The sequence below is a fragment of the Idiotropiscis lumnitzeri genome, chromosome 6 (assembly GCF_059441095.1).
Source record: "Idiotropiscis lumnitzeri isolate Australia: NSW breed Sydney's pygmy pipehorse chromosome 6, RoL_Ilum_1.0, whole genome shotgun sequence".
Lineage (NCBI taxonomy): Eukaryota > Metazoa > Chordata > Actinopteri > Syngnathiformes > Syngnathidae > Idiotropiscis > Idiotropiscis lumnitzeri.
Genome location: NC_142396.1, coordinates 3,410,752 through 3,430,101, shown reverse-complemented (window position 1 = coordinate 3,430,101; position 19,350 = coordinate 3,410,752). Strand labels below are relative to the sequence as shown.

The following is a 19,350-nucleotide window of genomic DNA, read 5'->3' as shown; positions in this document are numbered from 1 at the left end:
TACAGCATTGCTTGGAAAATCATTCATAAATAAATATTTCTAACGTTGTGAAACATCTTATTTTTGACGGATGAGGCATACAAATTTCTTTTATTTCCGTGTTGGTCATTAAAAAACAAATCCTTAGGACTACAAGACATGCATCTACTCATGTTTGCATGATCACTTATCCTCAATTTAGCGTCACAATCGAGCTGCAGCCTATGAGCCTCCAAATGAGTATTGGGCGAGATCAGGAGTACACCCTTGGCAAGTCGACTGTTCACCGATCAATGTAAAAGCACATATAGACAAAAAGGATTGTCTCCTGACAAAGTCAGGGTATATATAAATAAATGAGAACACCCCCCGCCCCACACACACTTATGGCTAATTTAGAGTCGTCAGTGACCCTAACCCACACAAGCAAAGGGGAGGACCGAGATTTGAACTACAATCCTCAAAAGTGTGAGGCTGACATACAAACCACTCACTGCCTATAACAAAAAACATTTAAAACAAAAGTTCCTCTCACAGGTTCTAATAAAATTAAGCTGGGTCAATCAGCCTGAGCCTTGTCTCCGCTCTGTTGTGGTCCTGGTGCAGAAAGAGAGTCCTCCTTGGAGAGCAGGTTGTTTTTGCGCAGGAGGCAGGCCTGCTGGTAAGGGGGGCTGATGGGCGCCTGGGTTGGTGGCATATACTGGTACTCCTTGCCAGTGTCCAGCTGTAGCAAGACAGAACAAAGTCAATTTTAGACAGAATGAAGTGAGTATTTTTTGAGAAAGTGCGGCTTCACCTGCAGAGGGTAGGTTCTGTCGGAATCAAAGGCGCTCAGGTCTCCGCATGCCAGGAAAGGAACAATGATGCGGTTTGGACCTTCTAACTGGTTGAAGTCTACATCTGTTGAAAAAAAAAAGGAGAACCAGGCTTCTCAATTCAGGAAGTTACCTAATTTCAATTCATTTTTCCAAAAGTTATTTACTATCCTGTTTGCAAGGAATATATAATAAATGCATGCATATATATATATATATATATATATATATATGCATATATATATATATGCATATATATATATATATGCATATATATATATATATGCATATATATATATATATGCATATATATATATATGCATATATATATATATATATGCATATATATATATATGCATATATATATATATATATATATGATGGCCGCGTGGTCTAAGGCGCCGCGTTCAGGACCCAATCTCCCCAGGAGGCCTGGGTTCGAATCTGGAATTTCCCCATTGTGAGCCTAATAAAGGGCAAATTATTATTGGCTGCCAGGATGGCCGAGTGGTCTAAGGCGCCGCGTTCAGGACCCAGTCTCCCCAGGAGGCCAGGGTTCGAATCTCGAATTTCCCCATTGTGAGCCTAATAAAGGGCAAATTATTATTATTATTATTATTATATACATAAACTTGAATGAATCACTTAAACTAATTGGTGGGTCTTGTAGGTTCAGTAGTTACCATAGGAGTGATCCAGCAGAGGATTGGACATGTTGGGCACGTAACCTTCTGGAGGACTGTAGTTCTGACACACCACAAACGCTTCTGTATGCCATGAGAAAGATCTTTTTTTTGGGGGGGGCAGAGACAATTAAAGAAATGTTGCCAAAAGTGGCGACAGACCTATGCTGGAGTTCCGGCTGCTGCGAGGCTTGGCACACGTCACACCGCCAAAAAAGATCTTGAGCTGCGAGTACAACAGCGTCACGTCTTTGCCTCGGAAGATCTGACAGGGTTGGGGGAAAAAAAAAACAAAGGGCATGATGCAAATAATCAATTTTACAGATCAAATTGAGCTTCCCAGAACCTTTTTCGGGGAGGCTACTGTAGAGCAAAGAAGGTGATGAGCTTACACTAATAACATGGCAGCAAGCAAATAACCTAATTCATTCAACTACTTTTCCTTTTCAGAGCACTCATATATTTATTTAATTATAAATATACTTTCACAAATGTGATGAGCAAAATCATTTCCACATTGTTTTATGAGGCTATTGGATTCAATGGTGCCAAACAATGGCAAAGACACTGTACTATTGATATGTAGCAAAAAGCAGTCATTTTAACACAGTGGAAAGTTTTGACCCGAGGTATGTGCTTCCAAGCCACACATATTTGGCTGAGTTTGCCTTGCTTCATCTGTACAACTCTATTTGACAAACTATTGCATCAGTTGGAGAGGGTGCGGCATTTCTCTTGATCCCTGAGAGTGAGAGATTGTTTACAAAAAAAACAAGATAAGCAGTACTAACCTTAGCCACTAAGGTTCCTCCTGGTTTAAGTACGTGAGTAGTGATGTTCAGCGCCTGAGGTTTATTTAAAAAAAAAAAAAAAAAAAAAAAAAAGGGAAGAAAGAAAACAGTTGTTAAAACCAACTTCAACCATCCTTGCGTAAAAGAAATTCTGATGACTCACAGCCAAGAGTAGCTGAGCCTGAATGTACTCGTCCACATCATGGAGGCCTGTTACTATGGGGACAGAAAAAAATAACAGCCAACAACACGAGGGATGAACATTGGGCAGGGATGGCAATTGGGGGCTGAGGGTCTCACCGTCGGGAGCGCCGTCACACACCACCAAGTCGGCCGGGTGTCCCTCAAAGTGGCAGACGATCTCCTCGGCCGTCGACACCTGAGATGCCAGAGGAAAGGACGTCCGCTTAGTTACGTGATGGACACTAGTTTTATTAGCCCATCGATGACGTTTTCGATTATGTGTTAGCATTAGGCTAGCAAACTTTGTATATTCAGTTTTTTTATTTATGTTTTTTTCCAATTAAACTTCATCTCACCTTAGTGATGTCTCCTTGAATCTGAGTGACTCCTGGCAGAGGAGCCATGGCCTGCAGGTCAACCGCCACAATCTTCACCTCCTCACCAGCCTCAGACTTTTCTCCATGAGATCTAAACAACAACAAACATGTTTCAAATCCAGACAAATTTAAGGCTGACCAGTACCCTCGATGAAATCATGCTGGACTTCAGAGATTCCTTTTTTTTTTTCACTCTTCTTGTCAAATAGCCGTCCTCACTTTTGTGTGTTCTTAGTCTTGTATTTTACTCTATACAGCGTCCTTGAGTATCCTGAAAGGCGCTTCCAAATCAAATGTATTATTATTATCATTATACAGATGTTGTGCATAAAATATAATTATGTCTACCTGAGTTTACGACTGAGAACTTGACTCCAGCTGCCAGGAGCAGCGCAGAGATCCACAGCTCTGTTCACACCTGTTGTTGCCACAAATACAACAGCAAAAACAAGGCAAAGTTATTCGACGAAGGTGCGGAGGTAAAACGACGTGAGCACAAAGTCTGACCAGTGAACAGGTTGAACTCCTCGTCGAGCTGCAACAGCTTGAAGGCACTCCTCGCTCTCCAGCCTTCCTCTTTGGCCAGTCGGTAGTAAATGTCCCGTTTGTCTTTGGACGAGCGACCCATCCTGACCAGCCCCCCCTGCTAGACATCATCATCATCATCTTCATCATCATCATCATCGTCATCCTCATCACACGACCGAATGCTTGTTTCCAAAAGATCTTTCTCCGTATAACAGTGACTTCCAGAATGTACACAAACAGCTGACTCGCAATTCGTTGCGTGATAACCGATGTAAACAAATGTATTTTGTTGAACTTGTGGTTTATAAATAGTTGAACTTTACAGAGTTGGTACGAGGTTTCGACATTCGATTTGGTGCCTTGTGCACACGAGACGAGATTGCTTCTGTTTTCTTGTGACCGATTAACATACTTGAGCGCGGAATTAAAAGAACAGTTCTAAAGACGAATAAAACGTTTCGCTAAATGACATGGAATCCACTTGAATTGGTTTTAAAACGTGCTTACCGCAGAAAAAGCGACTCCGTTTGATTCCCGGTAGGACCCTCAACTCAGTAGGTGTCCCAAGCGCGCCTGTTCAAAAAAGGAAGGCGTCAAACTCGGTTTAGATAGAACCACGTATTCCCATAAGAAATTATCCGAATGTCCAAACGGAATGAAAATGCTCCATAGAAACATCTCAATCGGAATAAAAAGCCTGAATACGTATTCCTTTTGCCACAGCTGGGCACTTGACCCTTTTTTGTGGGTCAGTTCCCCGCCCTACCGGCCTCGACCCTCTGGCCTTATTCATAAAAACTGTCGGCCCCTGAACTCGTGCTTACAGCTGCGGCCATGTAGTTTTCGGTTTGTCTGTTTTCTTCATGACAAAGATTAGTCTCCGCAGTCCCTAACAAGTGTCTCCATTCACTCCAAACTTTCTCTCTGATGCTTGATTACAGTTTTCAGCTGCAAATTTTACTACTTGCAGCTTTGTAGTCAGCAAAATATGATTCTGTTAAGGGGCATTTGTGTTCAGTCATCCGTTTGTCTTCGTAAGTTATCTATCCATGACACTCTTATACGCCAAATATTTATATGAGCACAAAAGCGGACGCTGATTGGTCAACAGCGCCCGCAAGACTTCAAAAATATTTCTTCCAATGAAAAGGGTCGATACAATTATGATTTATAATACAGTTCTGACTTTAATTCAATCTTCAAAAATTAAAATGAGTTCTCGTCCCTGGGTGGGCTCGAACCACCAACCTTTCGGTTAACAGCCGAACGCGCTAACCGATTGCGCCACAGAGACATGGCCACCCCGTGACGCTTTTACATTTTTGTAGACGTTCTCTTCATTGTAAAGCTAGGAGAACTTGATAACCATTTGAGTCATGCGTGGGTTGATGTGCAAAACAGAGAGAAAAGCGTCCTTCTTGGACCGCAATTTGACAGCTATGCCCTAAACTGTCCCAATGTTTGATTGCGATTGTGAGCGCGGATGGTTGTTTGTCATTGTGTGCCCTGCGATAGGCTGGCGACCAGTTCAGGGTGGACCCTGCCACTGCCCGAAGACTGCTGGGAGAGGCTCCAGTGACCCCGCGACCCTTGTGAGGAGAAGCAGCTTATGTAATGGATGGATGGATTTTAATTGATTCATAATTTTCAATCCATTATAAATAATGGAACGAGCAGGAAATGATTACTTTACATCAGCATTTTATTATTATTATTATTACCTCATCTACAAATGAACATAAAAAAAAAATCCAATGTGGCCTTATGCTCACAGGAGTTGTCAACCCATTGAGTCAGGTGATGTGGTCAGTGTGGTGACAATGTGACCCTTGAGCGTTGTAAATGTGACTCCACTCAGTTGTCGTCGTCTATGTTTAGCGGCTCTATTTTGAAACGGAGTCTCGCAACAGAGTGAAGCGGTTCCTCTCCAGCTCCTCGACAGCACGTCCGGATAATTTCCAACTACTCTGATTTTTGTGGGGCGTCTCAATGCCGTTGCAAAGGAGCGAATCTGCAGAGTCTGGTGGTGATCGCCGGTCTTGCTGTCCCGCCGCTGCCAGGTTGACGGTGGTGGTGGAGGACATTCGCTTCTCAGAGGAGAAGACGCTGCTCGTCCAGAGCTGCGACTACTTTGGCGCACTCTACCGCTCTGGCATGAAGGAGTGTCGCCAGGAGGAGATCCGTCTCCATTGTCTGCATGCGCGTGGCTTCTTCATCGCCTTGGCAGTCATGCGAGGCGAGGCACCCGGTTTGGATGCCGACGACATAGTGGAGGCTATCCAATGTGCTGCTTTCCTGCAAGCGGCGCCACTCACCAGGCACCTGGTGGAGCTGGTCGACTCTGACAACTGTTTGCTCATGGTCCACACTGCGGCCACATTCGGCCTACTGGACCTGTACCGTGCGGCTGCACTGTACATCCGAAATATGTACGTTGACATTGAGGCAGAAGTCAGGCGGACTTTGCCGCCGGAACTCATTTCCTTTGTGGAGTCACTTAACCCGAGCGCTTTTGTGGCCGTCGGTGCCCACGTCTCCTGCGGCACGAGCGAAAGTGTCCACGCCGCCTCCAGGACAGTCTGTTACCTGGATGAAAGCGGAAATGCATGGAAAACTCTGACCGAGCTCCCACCGGAGGCCAGCACCTCCATGGCGGGCGTGACCGTCTTGGACAACAAGCTCTATGTCGTCGGAGGGGTCCGTGGAGTCGACAAAGATGTCGTCGACGCATGCTTCTGCTACGACGTGGACAAAAATTTATGGACCGAGCTGGCAGGTCCGGCCCAGCCGCGCTTTAACTTCAACCTCGTGGGACAAGACGGCCGTCTCTACGCCATCGGAGGAGAGTACGAGCGGACTGTGATGTCATCCGTGGAAATATTGGAGGTGTGGACCGGCAAGTGGAGGTTTGCGGCACCCCTGCCTCGGCCAGCGGCGGGCGCGGCGTGCACCAAAGCCATAGGGAGGATTTTTGTGTGCTTATGGCAACCCATGGAGACGACCGAGATCCACGAGTATGTTCCGAATACGGACGAGTGGCGACTGGTCGCCAGCCTCATCCGCCGCCAGAGCTATGGCCACTGCATGGTGGGCCACAGGGACAATCTGTACGTGATGCGCAACGGGCCATCGGACGACTTCCTGAGGTGCATGATGGACTGTTACAACTTGAGAACAGGCCAGTGGACCTCCCTGCCAGGACACTTTGCCAATAGCAAGGGTTCGCTCTTCACCGCCGTAGTTCGAAGCGACTCGGTCTTCACGCTCAACAGGAGTGCCACGCTGGAGTATGTGGTCCACGGGAAGACCTGGAAACCCCGACGTCAGATGAAAGGTTTTCCCCGCAGTGGATCGGTGTGGACGTTCTTGCTCAGGCTTCCAATGGGTGAAATATGTCAGACCGAATGATTGGCACGTTTGTTTGTTGTTTTTAACCTTGGTGGGATACACAAGAATGTTGTGTACGCCGCGCCGAGGAGGCGTCATATGACTTCCTGAGTCCTACATCCATCCTTTTTGTGGTTCCACCAGAGTTATCCTGACTGACTTAGAAGGAAGGACTCCCTTCACCGTCAGCTGTTAACTGGTGTGTTCTGAGTAACAGCCCACTTGAGTACCTACGTTATCTACAGGCAGACCTGGAAACTCGAAACCAACGTTTCCCACGTAGTGGGTCAGTGTCCGACGTTTCTGCGCCGGCTACCCACAATCCAGATACGTTAGACGAATAATTGACACATTTAAAAAAAAATTTTTTTTTTTTATCCTGATCACGACGATCGGGTTGATATTGGCAATCCTTGTTGACTTCAGGTGAAAGTCTGGTTACACTCTGGACTGGTCATCAGTGAGCTGAATGGTGTCAAGATCTAGTCCCGGAGGACCGTTTTCTTGATTGAGTTCAATCTCCCCCGGCTGCAACCCACCTGATTCAAATGATCTCTGAAGAAGCCTGAGAAGTATCCTGCTCATTTGAATCAGGCGGGTTGCAGCCGGGAGAGATGGAAAACATGGAGAACGGTGCCGCGGCTCCTCGAGGACTGCAGTTTGACACACCTGGTCTAAACGGTCCAAAGACTTCTACGAAATCATCAACTGGAATGGTCACCTGAAGATCCGACATCAAGACATGCGCCACGGGGACAACTTGTGTGTGATACAAAACAGGCCGTCAGATGGTGTCCTGATTATGACCCAAAGTGGATCGCTCCATGTTTCCGCACTGACTACTTCCAGTGCATATACTGTACCCCCACCTAAAAAAGGGGATCCTTGCTGACTTTGGTTCAAAGTGTGATGGTCGGACGGGTTTTCACAAGTAAGAAGATGTTATAGCAATCCCAAACTTTTTTCATGGTGTGAAGTACATCGTCATCCTCCGGAAGATCTACAGTGCCTGCGTGGGATTTCTCTGGGAACTCCGGTTTTCCTCCCTGTACAGGATAAGCGGTGTGGATGATGACACGTGACCTAACTTGACCTGACTGAGGGGGACAGAGCAGAGGACATGCGACAGCAGACAATGAACCAACCAGGACTGAAAGGAACCTGGGAACTAAAGCCAAACAAATGGACGAGACAACAAGGAGCACCTGGACAAGACACAAAGGCTTGGAGAGAGTTGATTGGGCAACACTTGGGAGTGGACGCATTTGGAGACAAATCTCCCAAGTGCACCATTTTTAAAATGGTTGTGCATTTTTGAAAAGTTGGCTGGGAGTAGCAGCTATCCTTTTTGCGTTCACTGCAGTTTTCAAAATGTCCCATGCTTGAACTCTTGCACACAACTACCTTTTCCTTGTGAACTGCAACATTATGCGTTTTATTTATTTCATTTCATATTTATTTTCGATTAGATCTTTAACGAATTTAATTGGTATAATTCATTCAGTCATTTGTTATATTGCACGGGAGAGGGGAGCTCTTCAAGTACAATGACAATAAAGCCTATTCTGATTCTGATGTGACTTTTGTTCCGACATCCTTTTTAGAGCCATTGACGCCTCTTTGCCGCCATCTTGTGTCCGTGTGGACTTATGGCGACATTTTGTGTCCACTTCCGGGGGAGGAGTCTCCCAACTGCTAGACAGCCCGAGTGGGAAGTGGGACGGTCCACGTGCGTGGCTGCTCGGCGAAGTCTTCACACGTCAATTTGTTGTGTTTGGCGTTTTGGACTGGAGGTTGAGAACGTCAAAGATCTATCTATCTGAACAGCTGCTTGCGTTTCCGGTAAGTCTGGTCATGTGACGTACTGGCCACACTTTGAGGGCGGAAGTAAGCGTCAAAACCAAATTTTTATTTTTTTTGGAAGTCAGTCTGGGAAAAGATTTGCGCTCAAGATGAACTTTAGCTTTTTCTAACGGACACATGGGCCATCAAACTCGGAGCTGAGTTCAGAATAATAGTAAGTAAGAACGAATATTCAATTATTATCTTGATGTCATTTAAATTTCACCCATTTACCAATAATGTAACGCAAAGTTAACACATTTAGCGCTTTATGTAAAATCGCCTATTTTAATCATGCACAAATGTTTACATATTTTATTGAATTATTTACTGTAATTAAGTAACCAAAGATTGAATTGAAATATATATGCATGTGAAATGGTTGGTACATGAAGAAAATGTTATTCTTATTATTCCAACTTGGTCTAAGGAGTCGCGTTCCGGACCCAGTCTCCCCAGGAGGCCTGGGTTCGAATCTCGTGGCTGCCAGGATGGCCGAGTGGTCTAAGGCGCCGCGTTCAGGACCCAGTCTCCCCAGGAGGCCTGGGTTCGAATCTCGAATTTCCCCATTGTGGGACTAATAAAGGCATTATTATTATTATTAATCTATTTTCCAATTATTTGATTTAGAAAGGCCAATCATTTTTGTATTTTATGTTTACTACTTTGTTTTAATCATCCAATAATTCATACAATTTAATAAAATGATTCCACACTGATGAAGCACTAAATGAATGAAAGGTTTGTTGACAATATTTTTGGTTTGTTGACAATATTTTTGTTTTTAACTTCAAACTGTTAGTTTAAACTTAAAACAGTAATAAATATATTTTTCAACATTTGGATATTTGTAACTGAACCAATTATTTGCTGAAATTCATCATTGCACCCATGTTTTCAGTTTATGTAAAATAGTTAATTGATTGTAATTTATTAAGCAATTATTGAAAAATTTTATGTTTTTGGTCATATTTTGTATGTGATTATTTGCATCCATTAAAAAATGAATGATCACATTAATGAATTAATTATCCAATAAATAAATTAGTTTTTGAGAAAATACGGCTAAATGAATACAACAAAATGGCCGCGCTTATCCTTGCGCCCTCTGAAGTGGACTTGAGTCCGCCTGTTAAACATCAACTTTCTGTCTGTCTGTCTGCTGCATTGAATTGAGCAAAACAGACAAGATGAGTCCTGTATTGTGTAACTTTTGTCCACTACATAATAGCGTTTGTTGCTCATGTAAATCAGTAACGTTTGCGAAAGAACAATGACTTCATTCTTGTAACGTGACTCTTTCCCTCTTGAAAATACGGTTTCTCTCTTGGATAAAGTCATTCTATGAATTGAATTCCCCCTCCCCACAAAGATGTATTATAAATATGTATATCGATGGCAACATTTTCCTATAAAAACAAAACCAAACTAATAATAATAATAATAATAATTTTTCCAAAAGCAGTAGGGACCTCCTTGCGGTCGCTGCTCGGGCCCCAACAAAACAAATGTATCTGAAAAATACAACTTTATTTTTGGAGTACAGCTTTTTTTTCTTTCAAAATACAACTGCAGTCTTGCAATATTATGACTTTTTCCCCTTAAAAGTGCAACAATTCTGTTAATATTACAACATTAACAAATTACATGCAAAGAATTTTATATCATCAGGATTTGAGATGAACGTTTTGCACCCAAGTGCTTCACATTCAACACCGTTGTTTTATGAGTTCACTCTCTCTCTTTTTTTTCTTGCAAAATAAAATTGCTGTCGGTCGTATGATGCAATGGTGACTGGTAAATGATTAACCAACAACTGGTTCTCCTCAAGTTTCTTATTTGAAGCACAATTCCACAAGGGAGGTAACACACTCTAAAGTGTTGTTGCTTGAAGTGCTCTGGGTCAAGGTTTGCACTTTTGCTCTTTTGCACTTAACATTCAAGAAGTTAAGTGAAGAAACCGTCTAACCAGTTGTCATCAGCCCGTGCCTACTTGCATCGCAAAATAATCTCCTCATGGCTTTTTTCTTTAATAAGATACACTTGAATTATTTCAGCTTCTTCTCATAATGTGATATATTTTTTCTTAAAAAGCATTTGACTTTAATATTTTTTTTCTTGAACAAAAGCCCCAAAAAATCAAATTGAACCTCGTCCACAAATTCCAGACGCGGCCCAATCGCCCGACCTTTTGTGGGAGACCATCATGTGGTGTCGGCAGCGCGGCGTCCATCTGTCGGTTCGTCCGTCCAGAGGCCTGGTGGACGAGAAGGTGGCCATCCTGGTGCAGAGTGCGCCCCCTGGAGCCCGGCTCACGCTGCGCGCCTTCCACCGCTGCGAGGACGGACATGGGTGGGGCGCCTTTGCTCACTACCTGACGGACGCCGCAGGCTCCCTCAACGGTTCGTCGTGGGGGGGGGCTGTTGTCCGCCTTGTCAGGAATATTACAGGAACATGACAAGACTGTTCCAGACTCCTTATTGGGCTGTTCCGGGGATGTTGAAAGAGCATTCTGAAAGTGCTGCAAATGTTACGGTTGTTGTCTTTGCTTCGCAGTTTCCAGGGAACCCAGCCTGGGCGGGACGTACTCCGGGGTGGAGCCCATGGGTCTTTTCTGGAGCATCAGATCGGTTCCAGGAAGCCAACCTGGACTCAGGTAGACCACCATCTGCTAGAGCAGAGGTTCCCAACCACCGGTCCGCGGGCCTCTTTGGACGGAGGCTCGCGCAGATGAAAGAAAAAAAAACTTGCAGTGCTTCTGGTTTATTTATTATTTGAGACTAAAGGAAAATTCTCTAGGTTTCCGTTCACCTCAGATGGACTCGTGACGAGTGGTGCATCTTTGACCCGCGATCCATACTGATCATGCACCACGGTTCGGGTCGGGCACGATCCGCGGAATGGCTAGTGGACAAAAAAAAAAAAATGCACGCAATCACATTACGGCAGAGCTCCTCAATTATTTTTTGTTTCACCCCCCCGTTAGCAAGAATAAAACAACCACCACCCACTCTTTGCCACAAGTCTAAATAATAGCATTTGGTTGCAAAACAAACCGACGCCGTAGAGTTAATTTGCGCAATGAGAGCGCCACTGCCCACTACTGGAGTGGAGGTGCAATTACACTTTGTTGGAATACGGCGGGGAAAAAAAGCATGTTCCCCTGGTTCACTCGATGAACACGCCCCCTCGGCAGTGGCTAACCTCAAGCGTGCAATCCCGCGTCATTTCCAGGATGAGGAAGAAGAATGTACAGACCCCCATGGAGGTCACCATCTCCGTCTACTCAGACCACCTGACCGACTTCACCGATCAGGTTCCGCTGGCGTCTCAGCTGGTGGAGCGCTGGTACCTGGCGCCCGGCGTTCTCAGGACTCCCGTCACGGATCACCAACTGACGGCGACCCTCTTCTTGCCCGCAGGTACGAACACTACCTGTTTGGAAACGATAGACGGCGGGCTCCTTCCAGTCGGCCGAAAAGCCGAGAACACGAAAATCCGTTTCATATTTCGGTCATACCACAGCTGTTTGTCACAAACTCGTCGAACAGAACCAACGTTAAAAATGAGAATTGTTCCCTCGATTCAATTTCCGCCTTTTGGGGCTCACCCAACCCCCGCAACGCAACGCAACGCAAAGAAGACTGGATGGGAAACGGCTCCCTTTGTCGAATATTTGCTCTGTTGTCTCTGATCCGGCAACAAACACATGGTGACCCAAAGCCGATGCTCTGATCTGGTACCGGTGCTGAACAACTTTGGAATGCTCGTTGATCAATTGTGCTCGCCACGTACGGGTAACTAAGTGCACTACATTGATTCACCAAATCATGACAAATAACTAACTGCTGTGTTTGGCTTTATTATTTAGTCCAGAATTTGGGCTCGCCTGCGAACTCACGTCACTTTGGCCGCCAGTTATCCGTTTCCTGCTTCCTTGCTTCATTTTACCTGCTAAAATGCAAATTGGTCTCCCAATCTACCTCGCGTAACATCTTCCGTTCGACTGCGCTCGAGACTCGACTGAAAATCATCACGCGAGCGAGTTCGCCTGTTTTCTCAATCAGAGGCTCAGACGCCACGAAAGCGATTGTTCACTCAGAAGCACACGTGACATCGGGGTGAAAAGTCTCGTTCGGTCACCCATAATCCAAAACGGGTCCCCAGGTCCTGGACCGTTCCCTGCCGTTATGGACCTGTGGGGTGGTGCGGGCCAGCTGGTCGAGTACCGGGCGGCGCTGTTCGCCTCACATGGCTTTGCTGCACTGGCTTTGAACTATATGACGCCAAAGATGGCCATGGAGACCGGAAAGGTGGTGGACAACACCTACTTTGAGGTAAAGTCCGTTGCATGTCCTGATTCTGTTTCCAGCGGATGCTTCTGATTCTTGTCCTCACCTTGCACCGTTTGTGTTCTGACAAATTAGTTTGACAAATGTCTTCGTCCTGCCTGGTTGGGATTTTGCTTCTGGTCCATTCCCTGCATCTCGTCCTACTCCTGCTTTTCGTTCTGGTCCTCCCTACGACAGCGAATTGTTCCATCATGTGGACCAACAGGAGGTCTCCAGTTAGTTCGCCGGGGTGGGCCAACTTTTGGATCGGCGGGCCACAATGGCTTCTAAAATTTGACAGAGGGGCCGGACTAGGAGCAGATGGATGGAATGTTTTGCTAACCTCACCTCATCGGAGAAAAAGAAAGACATTTATTTGAAATGAAAGTGAACAAAAGCATTGCAACAATATTTATGTCTTTGAAAAACCACAGTATTTAGAAAATAAAAGTTCGGCGGACCGGATTCAAACGTTTAACGGGCCGCATGTGGCCCCCGGGCCGTCGTTTGCCCACGCCTGCATTAGCTCGTTGGTGATGGAGCTCACGCCACCAGATCGTTGGTCGTGGTTCGCATGATGGACCGTTTACTGGACCCGGTCCTTTTCACGAGCCTGCTCCTGATCCACACGTGTCCCCGTTCTTCGGTCTCGATCCTTCTGGTATTATTTGGTCCTGATTCGGGTCAATGTCGTAGACATGTTAGTGTCATTTAGCTTACGAGCTATCCACAAATGTCTTGGTTCTGGTTCTGGTCCGTGCCCTGGTCCTGCTGCTGGTTCTTGTTCGTCCACGTCACCGCCCTGTTCCACACTCTCGTTCTTGGCACATCCATGACCTCGATTTGTTCCATGTCGTCGACCGACTGCAGGTTTCACTTTAATAGCGTACCGAACGAGCTAACAACAGAACAAATGTTTTTGTCCCAGTCCTGTTTTCTGAGTATGGTCCACGTCCTGGACCTAAGCTTCACGTTCGTAACATAATATTTGCCTTTCTTTTTTAACGAAGAAGCCAAACGCATGGTTTTACATTGTTCTGTGAGTGAATTCCTCCTGCGCTCTGTGTGGCTGAGCGTGTGTGTTCCCATGGCAACTGATGACATGACATTCTCTGCCCACAGAAGGCCTTCACGTTCCTGCAGCAGCATCCTGGCGTTCTGGCCGAGCGCGTGGCTATGTTGGGTCTCTCCTTTGGAGTCGGCGTCACGCTCAAGATGGCCGCCTACTCACACGTCGTCAAGGTCGGGCAAGGATGACATCACATGAGAATACACACTCTGTGTGTTTGTGTGTTGTTGTGTACTTGTATTCTAGCGTGTCTATAAATATACATATAAAATGGTGCGATATTTGGCATTTTACCGATTATCAACATCTGCCTTTAAAAAAAAAAAAGGTTTTATTTCAAGGCTGATAGATGAAATTCTGTCTTATTTTGGCTCACCCACAGCAGCGTTCGCCTTGCCTTGAAGCTGAAGCTAATCGCTTCCCCATTGTTGCATTTGCAACTTGAACGACATGGCTTTGGAGGAAGTCAAATTGTTGATCATACTGAGAGGGAAGTGGTGATTAAAAGTAAGAAGTGATTGAGTGCCAGTGTATGCTCAATCTCATGAAAAGCTAAAGTCAACTTTATTCATGGTGCACTTGAAAACGCCCACCACTCCACACAAAGTGCTGTACATGGTGCAAAAAAAAACTGGCGGCAAAGTCCTGCAAGTGAAAACCATTTGCTGTCGTAAACTTTTTTGGCAGTGTTGGTTTTCATCAAACTATAAGACATGCAGCGGAGCCGGGGAGCTCTGTGCGCTTTTTGTTACAAAATGGTCAACTTTGTTTTAAAAGTCTAACATCTTATAAAAAAACCTAAAAAAAAACACATGTGAATGGATAACGTCGTTTTGTAAAAAAAGTTCCTAAAGGCATTTAAACTAAGACAAGTTTTGGAGTTTTTAGTTTTCCAAATTTGGACACATTGTACCCCTTTTTTTCTGTCAAAGAATATTGACTTCAAATATCAGTTATCGGCCTCCATGACTACTAAGAATCGGTATCGGTGTCGGTCCCGAAAAAAAGCATATCGGTCTGTCACTGATGTCCAAAGTTGTCTCGTTTCAGCCCAAGTGTGTGGTGTGCATCAGCGGAAGTCATGTGCAGCCCGTGGATGGAACCATGGCGGACATTATTTCTTACTACGCTCGGTAACGTTCACCGTTGTGACTTGCGCGAGGCGGAGCTTTTACTCCTCATGTTTGTTGTTTGTCGTCCAATCAGGAACGGGCACAAGGCTACACTTAACCACGAGAACCAGTCCATCATGAGAAACTTGCTGCTTCCAATACCGACTGACCCCGCCTTCAAAGTGGACGTGAGTTCTTGGTTTTGGTTTTGGGCCAAGCCGTGGTCAGTGTCCTGGTTTATTCCATGGTCCTGGTCCAAGTCCCTGCTCTGGGTCCGGTCCATGCCTCGGCCGTGTGCTTTTGTTCCTTTCCTGGCCCATCTCATGCTTTTATTCACTTACCTCATCTGTGCTCTCGGTGCTGATCCTGTTTGCTCCCTCCTTCTAATCCATGTGGTGATTGGTTGATTGCAGTGGTGGGCGGTCAAGGCCTTCAAGGCTGGCCGAACATCATCAAGAAATCATGATCAGATTCTTCACCTGGATGTCATATTTTATCCTTGTTGTATTTTTAGGTGAGAGCTTTTATCCAATCAGAATTCAGCGAGTTTGTGTTGCCAGGCAGGTTTCACGATGCCAGTAGCTCGCGTTATTCGTCCGAGGCCTTCCGATCCAATCGTGCGGGCGTCTCTTCTGCGTCTCAGGGGGGCTTTTCCAGTTGATAGAAAGTTGCGATAGCCAATCAGATCACGAGTTGACGACAGTAACGCCTTCTCGCTGGCCATACGTTGACGTTGATGAACGCGTCTTGTGATTGGATACTCACTCGTACGCAAGCAACGCACCGGAAAGTCGCAACTGGCGAGCGTTCAAAAATGCAAAATATATTTTTTCTTTTTTTAAACCACAAAAGCCGAAGGAGGGAAAAGTGTGGATTTCATTGCAGATGCGCTTGCGGGGACATTTTCAAGCGAAGCTCGGCCGTCCAACTCTCGCTCAGTCGTGCCTTTCTGGATATTAGTCGTCCCGCCGCGGTGTCATAAATGAGGGGGATTGATTCAAGTCGGACTCGACCGAAGGCCCGGGTGTGAAATGCACGGGCCGTCACCGGTCGATTGTGATCACAGTATTTTGTGTTTTGCCAGGTGGGACGTGTGCAGTGTCCTCTGTTGGTGGTCGCAGGCGAGGACGACCAGAACTCGCCCGCCTGCGAGTCCGCCGAAGACGTGAGCTTCACAAGTTCAACGACAATCAGCGAACAAAATCAGCAGGCATCTCATTGCGCTGGAAAAACAAAGTTTTTTTTTTGCAGATGAAGAAGATGATGGAGCACGCGGGAAACGTCCACCTGTTGACCGTTCTGTCTTACCCCAATGCGGGACACTTGCTCGAGCCTCCGTACGCCCCACACACTCGAGTCAGCTTATTCAGATCCGTTGGCGCTCGGGAGAAGCGTGAGTTAACACTCACTTTGTACGCAAACGACTCGGACTTGTGTTCTGGTTCATGTTCTCATCCTGGTAATTGTCTTGGTCCCAGTCCACGTCTTAGTCTTTTATTGGGTTCATGTCCTGCTTCGTGATACCCGAGAGTCTTGTTTATGCAGTGGTGGGCGGTCAAGGCCTGCTGGCCTGTCATCATTAAGAAATCATGATTGTATTCTCCACATCATATTATAGCCTCGTGTTGAATTTTTAGGTTGGAGTTTTTATCCAATCAGAATTCAGCGATCTGGCGTTGCCGGGTAGATTTCACAATACCGGTAGCGCGCACTATTTTTTCCGAGGCCTTCCGATCCAATCGTGCGGGCGTCTCTTCTGCGTCTCAAGCGGGCTTTGACACTTGATAGACAGTTGCGATAGCCAATCAGATCGCGAGTTGATGAGTTGACGCCTTCTCGCTGGCCTGACGCTGAAGGCGATGAACGCGTCTTGTGATTGGCTCCTCACTCGTGAGGGGGCAGCGCTAAGACGAATCAACGCAGCCGAAATTCGTAACAGGCGACCGTTGGAAAATATGAAATACATTTTTTTGCTTTTTTAAACCACAATGGCCGAAGGAGGGAAAAGTGAGGATTTAATTGCAGACGCGCTTGCGATGACATTTTCAAGACGGACATTCAGCTCAGTTCTGCCTCAGTTTGTTTCTAGATATTATTTGTGTGCTGTCACAAATGATGAGGCAGATTTTTTTCAAGTCGGACGACGTCGGACTTGACTGAAGGCCGACGTGCGAAATGCACGGCCCGCCACTTGTGTTTATGTCTTGGCCCAAGTTGTGGTCCATGTCCGTGTTCCATGTCCTGGTCAGTGTCTTCTCTTGCTCCCGGTCCTGGTTTTAGACCATGACTTGGTGTACGTCCTGTTTCATGTCGCATTCCTGCTCATTGTCTTTGTTCATGTCCTAATTTGTGCATCTGGTCTTTTTCGGCTTGATGTCGTTTTTTTTTTTGGTTGTTGTTGTTTTGTTTTTTTCATGTCCTGGATCCCGCACTTGAATCGAAACGGTGTCGCCCGTAAACAAAGAAGACGTGAACCCGACGGGCCTTGGGAGAGGTCTCGCTTTACCGCGCGGGACATATTGCATTCGTTGACGGTGATGTCGTGTGTTTGCAGTCACAGCGCTGTGGGGAGGCGAGTGTGCGGCGCATTCACTGGCTCAGGAGGACGCTTGGCAGAAGATCCTGGACTTCCTGCGCCATCATTTGTACACATGAAGATTGAACAACAACACACACGGACGGGTACTTTTTGACTTACAATACTGAAACACAAACAGGACATTATCAGCTTGTTTTTTTTTTTTTTTACCGAAGCAAAAATTGCATCCCAAGTCTTTAAATTCCACGCAAAGATGCGCTGATCTCAAATGTTGCAACGTTGCCATCGACAGGGATCGGTTAGTAACTACCGTGGCTTACAAAACTTGGATGACCGGGAGGAATGACAATATTCACGCAAGAGGGTTAAAAAAAAAAAAAGCAAAGTGAATAAACATCCCCTGTGTCCGTGCTAGTCACTGTTAACATTTTACTTTTGGCTGGATTTTAAAGGACAAACAACAAAAATCAGAGTTGGTGTTTTAATTTGTTGCCGCATTCACTACTTTGACGCTTTATTCATTTCTATCAAATCATTTAATGAGCACTTTGTGTTTGTGATTTTGTAAGATTTACTGTGGAACACTTTTCTTTTTCTTATTTTTAAAGAGACTCAGGATTCAATTGAATTTTTACCTCATTAAATAAAGGTGAGTTTCTGGAAAGAATCTTTAACCTGGAACGTTTGGAGGACACTATTGTGTGTTTGCAGTGGTGGCCACGTCAGTAAACTTCGGTGATTCCTGACTAAATGACATTTTGTCACCACTAATTTCAGACCGTCAGTTAAAAAAAAAAAAAAAACAGTTTACAAGGGTAACAGCACAAAACGTTCTTCATTTCAAAATAGTTTGGAACTACTTTCTACTATTTTATTTTACTTTACTTTACTTCACTCTTTGTGCTTCTGGTCCGTGAAATGCTCCTTTGTCTTTTTTTTTTCTCGGGTTGACGGTGGTCCGCGGGAAGGCCGAAAATGGCTTGTGCGGGCGCTTATTTCGTCAGGGTTTCAAAGTTCAAGTCGCGACGCCAGCAAAAATGGGACCTTCTGTCGGTACTGAAGGACAAGTGTCAAGGCACACATGTGTGTGTTTATACAGTGGCAAAAAAAAACAGACATATATTCTTTATCCTTCATAAAGCATCATTCAAAAAGGAATAAGCCTTTATCCATAAAACCTTAGTCAGCAATAATCGGAGACAGGGCGGGACTATTTTATTTCATAGTAATATCGCAATGTCTTCTTATATCATATAATTTTTTTATTATTGATGATTATTTTTTAATTAAATAAGTGATATTGTTGTACGACTTGTTAATTGACTCAATAAAGTTACAAAAAAAAGATTGCTTCATTTATACTGCCCCCTGGTGGTCAAGGTGCACCGCAATCCCCATTGAAGTGATGCATTAACTTGTCATGCACGCACTTTTTTTACGTTCTATTTTATTTTTTGGATGACTTCTTAAATGAGGATATTGTAGAGTACTATTTCTCTTTTTAAAAAAACTCTCAACTCTATTTTTTCTCAGGATGGCTCGAATGGGTTAATGGCATTTCCAGATGGAGAGTATTTTTTTTTGAGTTATTTTCTCATCCAGTTAAGTGGATCATTTATTACTGAACTTGCATACATAATGTGCCTTAGAAAGAACCCAAAATATTAAGCACAAAATGATTTTCTTTTCGGAATCCAGAAAAGAAATGAGGTAT

The 19,350-nt window shown here is 45.1% G+C and overlaps 3 protein-coding genes and 1 non-coding gene across 8 annotated transcripts; 2 read left to right on the top strand and 2 right to left on the bottom strand.

Annotated features, from left to right (window-relative positions):
• Positions 1-71: 71 nt before the first annotated feature.
• ftsj1 (FtsJ RNA 2'-O-methyltransferase 1) lies at positions 72-3,882 on the bottom strand. 3 transcript variants are annotated; one of them, XM_088298261.1, is made up of 11 exons: positions 3,864-3,882; positions 3,336-3,472; positions 3,177-3,246; positions 2,808-2,919; positions 2,569-2,647; positions 2,432-2,484; positions 2,269-2,322; positions 1,640-1,742; positions 1,478-1,561; positions 776-879; positions 72-703 (listed from the first exon to the last, which is right to left on the bottom strand). In XM_088298261.1, the coding sequence occupies exons 2-11, from the start codon at positions 3,454-3,456 to the stop codon at positions 539-541; spliced, it is 945 nt and encodes a 314-aa protein (XP_088154387.1). In that variant the 5' UTR covers positions 3,457-3,472; positions 3,864-3,882; the 3' UTR covers positions 72-538. The 3 variants fall into 3 exon arrangements, with proteins under 3 accessions (XP_088154387.1, XP_088154388.1, XP_088154389.1); XM_088298262.1 differs by lacking the exon at positions 3,864-3,882 and having other exon boundaries at positions 2,432-2,478; positions 3,336-3,853; XM_088298263.1 differs by lacking the exons at positions 1,478-1,561; positions 3,864-3,882 and having other exon boundaries at positions 3,336-3,853.
• A 694-nt stretch (positions 3,883-4,576) lies between these two features.
• On the bottom strand, positions 4,577-4,650 carry trnan-guu (transfer RNA asparagine (anticodon GUU)). Its single transcript has one exon. It is a non-coding gene; the product is annotated as a tRNA-Asn (tRNA).
• A 695-nt stretch (positions 4,651-5,345) lies between these two features.
• kbtbd13b (kelch repeat and BTB domain containing 13b) lies at positions 5,346-6,871 on the top strand. The gene has a single exon (XM_088299338.1). The coding sequence runs from the start codon at positions 5,346-5,348 to the stop codon at positions 6,762-6,764; it is 1,419 nt and encodes a 472-aa protein (XP_088155464.1). The 3' UTR covers positions 6,765-6,871.
• Positions 6,872-8,443: 1,572 nt separating this feature from the next.
• LOC148334572 (peroxisomal succinyl-coenzyme A thioesterase-like) lies at positions 8,444-18,317 on the top strand. 3 transcript variants are annotated; one of them, XM_088298966.1, is made up of 12 exons: positions 8,444-8,585; positions 8,672-8,760; positions 10,754-10,987; positions 11,142-11,241; positions 11,820-12,007; positions 12,753-12,922; positions 14,039-14,158; positions 15,036-15,118; positions 15,192-15,285; positions 16,182-16,262; positions 16,349-16,490; positions 17,652-18,317. In XM_088298966.1, exons 3-12 carry the CDS (start codon positions 10,792-10,794, stop codon positions 17,750-17,752), a joined length of 1,275 nt encoding a protein of 424 aa, XP_088155092.1. In that variant the 5' UTR covers positions 8,444-8,585; positions 8,672-8,760; positions 10,754-10,791; the 3' UTR covers positions 17,753-18,317. The 3 variants fall into 3 exon arrangements, with proteins under 3 accessions (XP_088155092.1, XP_088155094.1, XP_088155093.1); XM_088298967.1 differs by having other exon boundaries at positions 8,451-8,585; positions 8,668-8,760; XM_088298968.1 differs by lacking the exon at positions 8,672-8,760.
• Positions 18,318-19,350: the final 1,033 nt, after the last annotated feature.